This window comes from Drosophila rhopaloa, unplaced genomic scaffold, assembly GCF_018152115.1.
Source record: "Drosophila rhopaloa isolate 14029-0021.01 unplaced genomic scaffold, ASM1815211v1 contig_163, whole genome shotgun sequence".
NCBI classification, from domain to species: Eukaryota; Metazoa; Arthropoda; class Insecta; order Diptera; family Drosophilidae; genus Drosophila; species Drosophila rhopaloa.
In genome coordinates, this window is record NW_025335043.1 from 744,746 (window position 1) to 756,905 (window position 12,160).

Below are 12,160 nucleotides of genomic sequence, written 5' to 3' on the forward strand. Positions count from 1 at the left end.
AAATCGACAACAACCGCCGAACGACAACGGCAGCCTCTCAAGTCGCCAGTCGAGGGAAAAAACAAGTGCCCATAAAATATAATAAAAGGAAGTGCTTAAAACTTGCACCAACAACAAGGCGGGCAGTGGCTCAAGGGGAGGGGGAGGGATTGAGAAGGGGGTAGAACTGCAAGTACATTGGCTTAGATGAGGCTGGAATCTCGCGGAGCTGTGAGGGGGGAGGGCTTTTGCCGTGGCAGGACAGGACTCCTTTTGCATAGTTGGTGTCTAAATTTATTACCCGCGATCTAACACGATTTCTCGCACTTGTACCTACAATAATCATTATATGCAAACACACAGGCACACACATCCACACACACATAAGCCAGGGCCAAAGAAAATTACATGCGCCAAAGCTTTTTGCATATTTGGCATGCAACAAAAACAAAAACTGAAAACGTAACAAGTGCAGCGGCGCTGCTTGGGAAACTGGTCTGGTCTTCCGCGGAATAAGATGCCAAACTGACACAGTCAAACTTCCCTAAGAAATACCACGTAATGCACTACAAATCCAAATTTAAAACCATTAATGTATTTTAGATATACTTGTATTAGCCATTAAGTTTTGTAGCTTTGACTTGGCACGGGATATTTATATAATATAAATAAAATAAAATTGTGATAACCCCTTCGATTGAGTAAGATTGCATTAAACGCTGATTAAAGTTATATAAAACACTTAAATTTCGAGAAAGCCAAAGTTTGATAATTAGATCGACTACTTTTAGACACTTTTCTTGGTGTTTTAAATAACTAAAGATTCTTGTGGCTTGAAATTAATAAATATGTAAAAAAAATTTGAGTGTGGTAAGCTTTAAGTTATACCTATCTTTAAAAAATAATATTCCAGAAACTTAACCAAATATTCTATACAAATGTTTTGACGTAATATATTATAACACTATTTTTTATCAATCTCCACGGTATAATTTTTGAAAATTTGTTTGATTTATTAATATGTATATTTGATCCATATATCTTTTGAATACTGATTAACTAGGTTTAGCAAGTTTAATCTATTAATGTTCCACTGTAATTGCATTCTTGCCTTGGTATTCGTGTGTGGATATAGTTTATGTGTTATATAATTCGCCGGACGCTGCGCTGAGAGATGCAAAGAGGCGCAAAGCCGTGGCTCTAATGAGGCGTGGTTTCAAGTGCAAATAAGCAAAGTATACGTATACCCTGCGATGGGGTATGTCAGATAAGTGGGGGGCGATGCCAGGGAACGTTGATAATGAGATGCAATGAGGAGATGATTAATTGCTTGCCATGCAGCATCCAGCGCAACATCTTAATGCGTTCAGCTGGCAAATAACAGGGTATGCTCTGGTGCTTAAACCCTGCTAATCACCAGCAAAAAAGCAGCCAACCAAGTCGGCTGCCTGGACTATAAATATGATGCTGCTGCAGTTGCTGCTGGCTAAAAGGAGAATAAAAAAGTATTTATATGTATAGAGAAATTCAGGCATGAGATTACAATCGCTTGTAATAAATACCTTAAGTATCGCATATATCAGTAACCCAAGGACGTGGATCGTAAGTCAGGCCGAACATTATTATTAAGCGGAGCCACCAAGCGGAGCGGCCACTCGAAGGCGGTCTCTGGCTGACCGACTGAACGACGGACATCCGTCCTGGCCAACTTGACTTACGTGCAACAATTTAACAACTTAATTATTGCTAAACTACGCCGGCAACAACATCGCACAACGGCAACATCAGCGGCACCAGGCAGCAACAGCATCTAGGCATAAATAAACAACGGTGCGTATGAGTAATATTGAACGCTCTCGACTGGAAAAGTCGTGGCTGGACAAGCTTGCTGGCGGAATAAAAGTAATAATAAGGCTAGTGGCTGCCAAAAAGATGGCATGGCGCGATATACCCGAAAGATGATCATCATCAGGCAGAACAGCTACAACAACGACTGGAGGCTACTTGAGCCAATTGGACCACACAGAGAGAAATCAATTAAGTTAAGTCCCTCAATTTAAAAAGGCCGCAAGGTATGACCTTTAAGTTGGTTATGAAAATATATTCATTATTTAATACAAAATTTGTATAATAAATATTTTAATTTATATGAAAGCTACCATAACTTTGTAATATGCATATAAAATTCAATTTATCCATATAAGTATTGCTAAGGAAATAAAATAAAAGTTATCTTGAATTCGTTAGAAATATGTACTTATATTAAAAGATAAATATAGGAATTACATTATACATGATTAAAAGACATCAGTCAATGATTAAGTTTTTTAGAAAATAATCTATTGAAATTTGTATTAAATACAACCAATGTTAAATTTAAGGATGTAATGTTTTTCCAGTGTACGTGGGTTCTTCTTTTGGAAAGTGTGCATCCTCTCCAACTCCAGCTGCTACTGCCTCCTGCTTGTCATTGAGTAGTCTATCGACAGGTTGGCCATTTAGTAGGACCGAACGTTGTGTGTGAGAATTAGCATAAAAACGCAATTTTTGAATATTAATGTGCAGTGGGGCAGCGACATCTTCCCTCGATTGCGTGCTCCCGAGAATCCGCAGACGATGAAGTCGGTTGCTGCCACTTGGCTTACACACTCGGGCTGCCGAGCTCTGGCTCTAATCAGATTCCCCTGCGTTGATAACAACGCCTTGGGTCGCTTTTTGGCCAGGAGTTGCACTATCGGTTTCCCAGAGCATCTCTCACTTTTCAGCCGGCACGCAGAGCTCCAAAGATTGGGAGCGCGGAGCATGAGAAATGTTTGTTGTGGCTAATCTGGAGAATGCATCGAAAATGTTGCGTAATATGGGAAGCTGAAATGATAGCCGAAATTGGAACATTGCATTTTTGAAGAGTCAAAAATATCAAATTCGCTTAAATGAGCCTTTAACAAGTTTTAAACGCTAACGCTTTAGTAACAGTCTTTAAAGTTAATACAACTAGTATTTAAAGTATATGACAATAGGTAATAAATTTAACAGTTTATATACCAAAAGAGCTTGCTTCAATTTTGTTAATTATACGGGAAAATCGCCTCTAGTTTTTTTTGCACAACTATTAGCTACTTTCCTTCTCTTTATTTATTGAATTATTCATTTTTATTTAGAATATAAAAATTTATAAATTGCTGTTAAATATTTTTGTTTTGAATTCCCTTCTCAATAATGTATTTACATGACAGCATAATCCTACACAGTATTTTTTGGCGCCCTCTAGCGGTATTTTCGCAGGTGCAACTGTTTTAAGAACTCGCCAAAAGAGGGCGTTCGCAATATTTGACATGCATACCTGAAACCATAAACTTATACATATTGTAAGTCAATCGAATCTCAAAAAAATAATTATGTCCTTCTAGAAGGAAATATAACTTTTGACAAAAGACATTTTACAGGGGGCTTTTCGTTCTTATAATATACGTAAATTTAAAACTTTATTTTTATATGCTGTTTCATCACTAATCAACATTTCGCTTTATCTTACCGAACGCCGCGTACGCCTTTTATATGCTGCAGAAATTCCCAGAAAATAAATCATAGCACTGAAAGTATAAACAAAAGTTCAACCAAACCAGACCTAAACAAAACAAGTTTCGATAAGTGCGTACATATGTGAGTATTCACTGGTAACTCATTCTCAACCGCATTTCACAATTGAAGAGCGATGCGACGTCATGACCTCAAAAAATGGGGAATGAGGGAAGTGCATTGACATTGACTTGGGTCACTTCAAAAAGTGGGTCACCGTCGCCGACACTTTCACAACGATTGCGTTAAATTGCAGCGGCATTGAGAGAGCAATAAACCTCCCATTCTCCACCCCCTTTTTCCACACACTCCCCCTTATTTAGCTCAAGTTCAACCGGCGACAATGATGACGTATTAACTGTGCTCAGTTGTGAAAATCGAGAGAGCTATTCGCAGAATGCAGTGAATCACTGGCGAATAAATATTGAGTGTCAGTTTGTATAATGTGTTTTCAGTCACGAACGCCGGCAAACTGGTGGAGCGACTTCTCTCTGGGGATCTCAACTTGTTTCTCTGTTTTCTCTACTGATCTCCTTACAATACTCTCTGGGATTCTCTCTCCACCATGCAAATCCATAAACCCAGATGATGACGTCTTTAAAACAATTAGCGAAAATCTGCTTTAATCCAGGTTAATATGTGTGAAATACCCTACACCACAAAGCTTAAACAAATTTGGGCTTTCTAAGACTCGATTTATATTTTTTAGGAATAACCGTTTCTAAAATATTTTATAAATTAAAACATAAGTTCCTAATCATTAATATTAAACAATCTAGATATATATTTTTTCAAGCCATGAAATGGCTTCAATAGAAAAGCAAAACATTTATGGTATCACTGAAATTGTCAAAATCTGGTGACTTGAAATTAAATTTAAAAAGATAATTATATTTAAAAATTTTATAAAATGTAAATTTTACTCAGATCCTTTTATTATTAGGTAAATGACTGCAAGCTATCCTTAAGCTGGATTCTTTTGTGCATCGAAGGATTGAAAATAAGTCCAGCTTAAATTAATCTAATGCTTATATAACACCACTAACTCAGTGCAGGGTATTTCCTTTGCGTATATGTATAATCTCCTGGACCATCTGTTAGCCAAATTAACTGCAGCAGCCACCTTTGCAGCCGCCTGACTGGGCAGTTGGCCAAAATTAGCCGCACACACATCCATACTAACAAATTGGTTTCTCTATATGTGATCTTGGGCACGTGTCAGCCAAAAGATCCACAGCTGCTGTCACGAGGCTTGAATAAACAACCACCACCTCGGAAAAACGGAACAAATTCAGAATTTAAGATCAAAAAAGTAATTTATACCGCAGGGAATTGTAAATGAAGAATTATTCGGCAACTCCATCCTCACCCACATCATAATCCCGGAAAACAACCCGAAAACGTGTCGGCTATAAATAGAGGAAAAATATAAGGAAAACCATCGGCACAGGCAAAGGTCACCTTGACTAACTTGGCCGAATGGAGCCAAAAACTCTGGAGAGCGCAACACCAACAAACATTGGCGGTGGAAGAGCGAGAGAGAGCAACGCTCGCTCACTTTCACAACGCCGCACAGGCCGTTTCGTCATTCATCCTGACGCAGCTGGCTGCGACGCCGGCAGAGGCGGCCAAACAGCTGCCTACACTCGAAAAAAAATTTATAAAACCTATTTATTTCCTTAACTGCTATAGAATTTATTTAAAATCAGGGCACTGGCTTATAGTAACCAGAATTACACGACAAAGCCCTCTATATCATTTGAAGACTAAGCACAAGCCGAAAAGGCACCCAATAAATAAAATAAAGTAAGCTGCGCAAAGAGTTATTCAAAATGTATAACTTTAAGTTTCAAACAATTTGTATAATAAATAACCTGAAGTTAATTGACAAAAACTAATGTTTTTATGATAATTGAATAATTAATCTATGTTATATGTTAATATACCAAAACTTTCGGCTCTTTAACATTTAAAAAAAATAATTCGTAAGTAAAATAAAAAAAAAGCAAAAATGTCGCCTTTAACTTATGAAATATCCAATACTTAGTTTTTAAGAATGTTGCGGGCAGAACTTTTAGCTTGAGATTTCATTTAAGATAAAGTATTCTCTTGAGTTTAAAGACTCAATAAATATTTCCTTGAGTCCAGAAGATAAAGCTCCAAGGTTCATCGGATCATTTTTTTTTTTGGTACTTTAACATAGTTTTTTCTGAGTGTACTGACAGAGGAGGAAAGAGCGAGAAAGGTAGTGAGAGAAAAAGCGGCTGCGGAGGCTACAAAATCCAGCGGCGGCAGCTAAATTCCAAAGCAGTCCGCTTGAAGTGCAAACAGTTCGCAACGAACGCGCAAAGTGAACGGAACGTCGACGACCTCAAAGGCAGAGGCGCCCAAAATAATCCAGTGAAAAAAAGTGAATAAAACCAAACCAATTCAAAAGTAAGCAACAGAAACTAGCATGCACCTAGAAAAATATTTTAAAAGACTGTGCAGGAGATTTTAGATTTAGGTAGTATTTCCCGGGGGCTAACTTCCTGCCTCATCAAAGTGCATTCAACTTTTAACGGACAAGTGCAACGGTCGTTTCCGAAAACCGAATTCGAAACCAAACCTCGCCCTTGGCCTTCCGCACTTGTATCGTCAGTGGAGTGGGCGGAATTTCCGGGGTTTTCCGAAAGAGGCAGGGGTGACAATTGGGCGTACAATTGGCTTTCACTTTCGTTTTCATTGAGAGCATGCGCCGTGTCATGAACAGCTGTTTTCCCCATTTTTGACGGGGCGACGTCGACCCCCAGTAAAGTGGAACAACCGCATTTGACTTTGAGAGAAGGTCATTCGTAGGCCCAATTGTGAGGCAAGTTTTTTCAGCTTGCAACAAGTGGTGGTGGAAAATATTCATATTGAAGTCCAGATTTGTGACCTCAATATCTTTTAAATTTGCAGAAAGTTATTTTTTATTTATAAAAATTTCTAGTATGCTGGCAGGTCGGAACAGATTTTACTTTAATATATATTAGTTTTTTTAATGAAAAGTTTTTAATTACAACAGAAATGTAGAAATTAAAAAAAAAACTAAACCATAAAAATACCAATCTGTAATAATAATGCTTAAAATTTGTATATATTCAAAATATATTAAAATTAATTGTGCTATTGTATATAGTTCCTATATAAACAACAAAGTTTTTTCGGAAAGGAATAGGCTATTATTCGCTATACATACATATATACATTACTGCAAGTTCCATATAAAAATAAACCGTGATCGCTCAGCCATAAATCATTATCTAGTTTTTATATATTTGTGACATTTCTCTGACTTTTTGTATCTCACACTTGGAGCTGCGGAACTCATCGGAACTCTTGGGTTTTTTTGTACCCCACCCCAATTCTTTAGAACTTATAACCGCACTCGTAATTCAATTCAAGCCAGGAAAACAATCAACCTGAAGTAGATTCTAATTAAAAACGTGCCACATGTTTATATAAATATTTTTCTCACTGATAAGTTTTTCAATATGCACTTATAATCTCAACCAATCTAATCTGCAATCCATATTGCAAACATTAGCAACCAACTCAACTTTGGCCCCCCAAACTCTTCCTACAAGCGATAAGGCTACTTCTACGTCATGGTGATAGAACCAATATATAGTGCACATATACAATGTAGTCATCGGGTAAACAGAAAACTGTTATTTATAGTCTAATTAATAATCATCAGAAACATATAATAATTGGATTGATCGAAGTGGTTAATGTTTCACTCTGCTGATAAGATAAGAAATTCCAGGAAGTTTTTACCCCTGACTGTTCGCCTAATCAGATATTAAACCATTCATGCTGATTCAGGGGATTAATTCCAAATGGTTTCTCATTTATGCATTGATAAAACTTTCATTTGGCGCTAATTAGATTTAATCTATATAAAAGAAGAAGACCCTAATTGACTGGCAGTGTCATGTGCCCCAATATCGTCACAAGTTGGCTCTATGAATTGCTATATAAAAGAGCAAAAAAATCATAAGTTAATTTTTTCGGCAATGTTTTCGGTTCGGTCCGGTTGCGTGTTGTGGCGATGTCGCTTTTTTCTCATTAATACGACCTTCGTGAAGGTTAAAGAACGCCAACTAAGCAGTATGTGTGTGTCTGTGTGGGGAAAAGAGTTTCCCCAAAAATTGTGAATGTTTTAACTAAACCATAGGCACGTGATGGGTACCAGCCACCAAATGGGTAATATTCCTGGGGGAATATATTTGATTTCTTAGCAAGATATTAAAGGGATTTGTTTTGCTTACTCCCCAGCAATGGCCGCCATTAAGGACAGTCTATTGGCCCAGGTTGCCGAGGTGCTGCCCAGCTCCGGGCACAAGGTCACCGTGGTCGGCATCGGCCAGGTGGGCATGGCCAGCGCCTTCAGTATCCTGGCACAGAACGTCTCCAAGGAGGTGTGCCTCATCGATGTCTGCAACGACAAGCTGCAGGGCGAGCTGATGGATCTGCAGCACGGCTCCAACTTCCTGAAGAACCCCCAGATCACGGCCAGCACCGATTTCGCCGCCTCGGCCAACTCGCGTCTGTGCATCGTGACCGCCGGAGTGCGCCAGAAGGAGGGCGAGTCCCGTCTGTCCCTCGTGCAGCGCAACACCGACATCCTGAAGAACATCATCCCCAAGCTGGTGGAGGTAAGTTCAAGTCTACAAAACTACACTTGAAAATCTAGAAAACACTTACCTAGAGATTCCATAAAAAACACTATTTAAAGAAATCCAAAACACATTTTAATTATTTTAAAATTAACAACCCAACATTAAAAACTAAAGTAATATTGCTCTAGGGTCAACTGAAATTTTTTGAAAGCTTAATTGGCAGTTGTAATTGTTTTTAATGTCTTACTTTACACATTTTTCCTGATTACTTAAATAATGTATTAAAACATTTTTTATTTTCCTCTAATTCCCGATACCTATCAAAACTAAAACGTTAAATCAAAATGTTTTTGATATAATAAAGCCAAAATCAAAAAATATTTCTTAATTTTATTAATATTTACTTATTTTTTGCCAGTTAACAAGTTTAAAGCTTAGACTTCTCATTAAAAGATCTCTGCGTGTTTTTCTCCAGTTTGAAAATGTTTAGAGAACTACAACTAATGAGTTCATTCCACCCACAGTACAGTCCCGATACCATCTTGCTGATGGTGTCCAACCCCGTGGACATCATGACCTACGTGGCCTGGAAGCTGTCCGGTCTGCCCAAGAACCGTGTGATCGGCAGCGGCACCAACCTGGACTCGTCCCGCTTCCGCTTCCTGATGTCGCAGCGCCTGGGCGTGGCACCCACCTCCTGCCACGGCTGGATCATCGGCGAGCACGGCGACAGCTCCGTGCCCGTTTGGTCTGGAGTAAACATTGCCGGCGTGCGCCTGCGTGAGCTGAACCCCACTCTGGGAACTGGAGAGGATCCAGAGAAGTGGAACGAGCTGCACAAGCAGGTGGTGGACTCCGCCTACGAGGTGATCAAGCTAAAGGGATACACCTCCTGGGCCATCGGTCTCAGTACCGCCTCCTTGGCCTCGGCCATCTTGCGCAACACGAGCAGCGTGGCCGCCGTCTCCACCTCCGTTTTGGTGAGTTCCTAAAATGTCTTGGATGTATAAACAATATTATAATTATTTTATTTCCTATTTTACAGGGCGAACACGGCATCGATAAGGATGTGTTCCTGTCGCTGCCCTGCATCCTGAATGCCAACGGTGTGACCTCTGTGGTGAAGCAGATCCTGACCCCCACCGAAGTGGAGCAGCTGCAGAAGTCTGCCAACATCATGTCCGATGTGCAGGCTGGTCTCCAGTTCTAATTGAAACCATCCCAACTAACAGATCCATTCACAAACCACAAATACAACACAAACAGAGCGGAATGCTAATTTTAGTCCAATTTGGAGCCGCGGGGGAGCAGAAGCCAGTGAAGAGATGCCTCGGACAGAGCATCAAGTATTTCTGACTACCAATGTTTATTTTTAGTACACCTCTCAATTTATTTATTATTTTTATGGATTAGTTTTTGTGTGCCCACACGAATAAACTGTTTAAAATTTAAGTTTAACTCGCAACGCTCTTGTTATTTGGTTCATCTTGGGTTTTTCATTGTATTTTTTCCTGATTTTGTTATAATTGTTTGGCCTGGATTAGCAACGCTCCTTTTAACACACGTCTACCACTTAAGGAACTTAATATTAAGGCCACTCTCGATAAATTCCATTTGGAAACGAATCAGAGTCAGACAACAACCGCCGCTACCTCATTAGCGTAAATTTTGAATTGTGAATCGCTTGTCAATCAAGACGAATTCTAGTCAAATTTACAGCCCTAACTATACTCAAAAAAAGCGAACTAAACAAAATTCATTTAGTCGAAATATACATATTAATGAATAAATATTTAGCACCTAGTTGTCTTCGAGCACCCATAAAACCAACAGATTACTAGCTTAATCAATTGACGGAAAATAGAAGTGAATGAACAATTGAACAGAAAAGGTAAACTGTGGCAAGAATTTTCATATTGAGGCACGATCGGTTTTGGGGTGATAATCAATCAGCAAAGACTGGCTAGATTTGCGGCCTTATCTGGCAGCACCACTTACATTTGGGGCTGAAGATTTTGGGGCGGAACCGCAGACAACGACCAGACAGCCCCTCTTTAACAGACGTGCTGCAACAAGCTAAAAAAATAAACCGAAATCGAAAACCAGCAACCAGATAACAGAGTCTCGGTTGGCGAGTCTTTTGGCCCGATAAGACATGGCTATAAAAGAGGCCAGCTGTTTGTCTGCAGACATGAGAACAGAAGACAACATGCAGAAGAGCACAGCCCAGATAATCGTAGCAGTCTGCCTGATCTGTCAATCCTTGGCAGTGGATGTTAAGGATCGGGATAAGGCTAAAATGCCACTGAATATTGACAGTGTGCAACGACATAATATTAAACTGCTAACTGAGCAACTGAATCGGGGTTGGCGAGCCTTTTGTAAGTGTGAAAAGTACACCTAATAAGCCAGATGATCTTATCATAAAAATTTAAACAGGTGATGCCCCCGTGGATGAGGGTGTGATGTCCCTGTTCCAGGGCATAAATCCCAGCGATGCTCGACTCCATGTGATGACCATTACCAATCAAAGCGTGGAGTTGCCCATCAAGTCCATATCACAAATCAAGGATTTCGACATTAATCCGGAGCGTAAGACCCTCATCTATGTGAATGCCTTCCATACGGCCGATAGTTATTTTAGTGTCCAGGAGCACTTGACTCTGCTGCAAAATAGCAGGAGGGATCTCAATGTCATCGTGGTGGATTTTGCCAAGGATGTGGCTCAATTGTACTATGCAGTGCGCCATCATCTCTCCGTGAATGGATATTTTATTTATAAACTTGTGAGGGCTCTGAAAGATGCGGGTGTTTCTGTGCAGGACATAACTTTGGCTGGACATTCGGTGGGTGCGAATATAGCCGCTTTGGGTGCCCAACTCTTTGCCAGAGAAAACAAACAGTTGGTGGGTCAACTAATAGCCATCGATCCTGCCACAATGTGTCGCACCTCCGATATATTGGTGAAACAAAGTGTAGCCTCGAGGGTGGTGGTACTGCATGGTGAGGGTGATGTTTTTGGGGTGAGGGTTCCGCTGGGTCACATCGATATCTATCCTAATGGTATTGGCTACTTCCCAAGGAGGAAACTTCAGCCAGGCTGCGACTCCAAGATCTGCAGCCACATGTATCCCTTTGTTCTATTCATGGAGGTAAGATTTTATACACTTTTCCAAACATTTCACTAATATTTCTGTTTAATTGTATAGGCTCTCATCGAGGGTGTGATGATCCCGGCTACCAAGTGCGAGAGTTGGGCCAAATTCCGGCAAGGAGACTGTAATTTCCAAAACACCATCAACATTGGTCTTATTTACCCAGCTAGTGCGAAGGGTCTGTACTTCTGTTTGACCCAGCCCAATCCTCCATTTACCTACATGGAACACGGACTCAGATACAAAGCGAGACGTCCTGAAAAAGCCACTGTCAAAAAATCATTTTAATTTTTAAACTTACATGTAAGAATTTTAATTGTTTTATAGTTGGTTAGTTAAATTAATAAAGTACGTTTAAGTAAGTTAACGGTGTGTATTGTATTTATTTATATACTTCTAAAGAAAGCCTATAAGTATGCTTCAGTTAATATTTTATTAGTCAACACCAGCGTTACCATATGTATATATTTAGTTCACTTCGTGGAACTGAAGCGTTAAAATGGTCGATTTCTTTTAAATACCAATGAATGCAAAGTTTAAGTAACCGTTTATTTGCCATTTACCTTTATATGTTTTTAATGGCGTTTTAAATTTGTCAGTACCATTAATAATCAATAAGTTATACTACTTCGCGGATGAGCCAGAATTTCTCTTGTTAGATAATCTATCTCTTGGCTTATTTAAAAACTTCTCTTTTTCTCTACTGATCTATGGCTCAAGCCCAAAATTAAAACAGCTGATCAACCTCATCATAGCCGACTCTCAGTCACAGCTGCAAGAGAGTGAGTTACAAAAGAGAGCCTG

At 39.5% G+C, this 12,160-nt stretch overlaps 2 protein-coding genes across 2 annotated transcripts; both read left to right on the plus strand.

Annotated features, from left to right (window-relative positions):
- Positions 1-5,865: 5,865 nt before the first annotated feature.
- LOC108052649 (L-lactate dehydrogenase) lies at positions 5,866-9,659 on the plus strand. The gene is made up of 4 exons (XM_044458057.1): positions 5,866-5,991; positions 7,858-8,237; positions 8,726-9,181; positions 9,247-9,659. Exons 2-4 carry the CDS (start codon positions 7,860-7,862, stop codon positions 9,409-9,411), a joined length of 999 nt encoding a protein of 332 aa, XP_044313992.1. The 5' UTR covers positions 5,866-5,991; positions 7,858-7,859; the 3' UTR covers positions 9,412-9,659.
- A 733-nt stretch (positions 9,660-10,392) lies between these two features.
- LOC108052636 (lipase member H) lies at positions 10,393-11,644 on the plus strand. The gene is made up of 3 exons (XM_017135078.1): positions 10,393-10,582; positions 10,641-11,353; positions 11,411-11,644. The coding sequence occupies exons 1-3, from the start codon at positions 10,393-10,395 to the stop codon at positions 11,642-11,644; spliced, it is 1,137 nt and encodes a 378-aa protein (XP_016990567.1).
- Positions 11,645-12,160: the final 516 nt, after the last annotated feature.

Bases quoted from the DNA above. Each gene is read 5' to 3' on its own strand.
- LOC108052649 (XM_044458057.1), top strand. From the start codon at position 7,860: ATGGCCGCCATTAAGGACAGTCTATTGGCCCAGGTTGCCGAGGTGCTG. The intron at 8,238-8,725 runs GTAAGTTCAAGT...TTCCACCCACAG, and splicing joins TCATCCCCAAGCTGGTGGAG to TACAGTCCCGATACCATCTT. The intron at 9,182-9,246 runs GTGAGTTCCTAA...CCTATTTTACAG, and splicing joins CCGTCTCCACCTCCGTTTTG to GGCGAACACGGCATCGATAA.
- LOC108052636 (XM_017135078.1), top strand. From the start codon at position 10,393: ATGAGAACAGAAGACAACATGCAGAAGAGCACAGCCCAGATAATCGTA. The intron at 10,583-10,640 runs GTAAGTGTGAAA...AAATTTAAACAG, and splicing joins TCGGGGTTGGCGAGCCTTTT to GTGATGCCCCCGTGGATGAG. The intron at 11,354-11,410 runs GTAAGATTTTAT...TTAATTGTATAG, and splicing joins CCTTTGTTCTATTCATGGAG to GCTCTCATCGAGGGTGTGAT.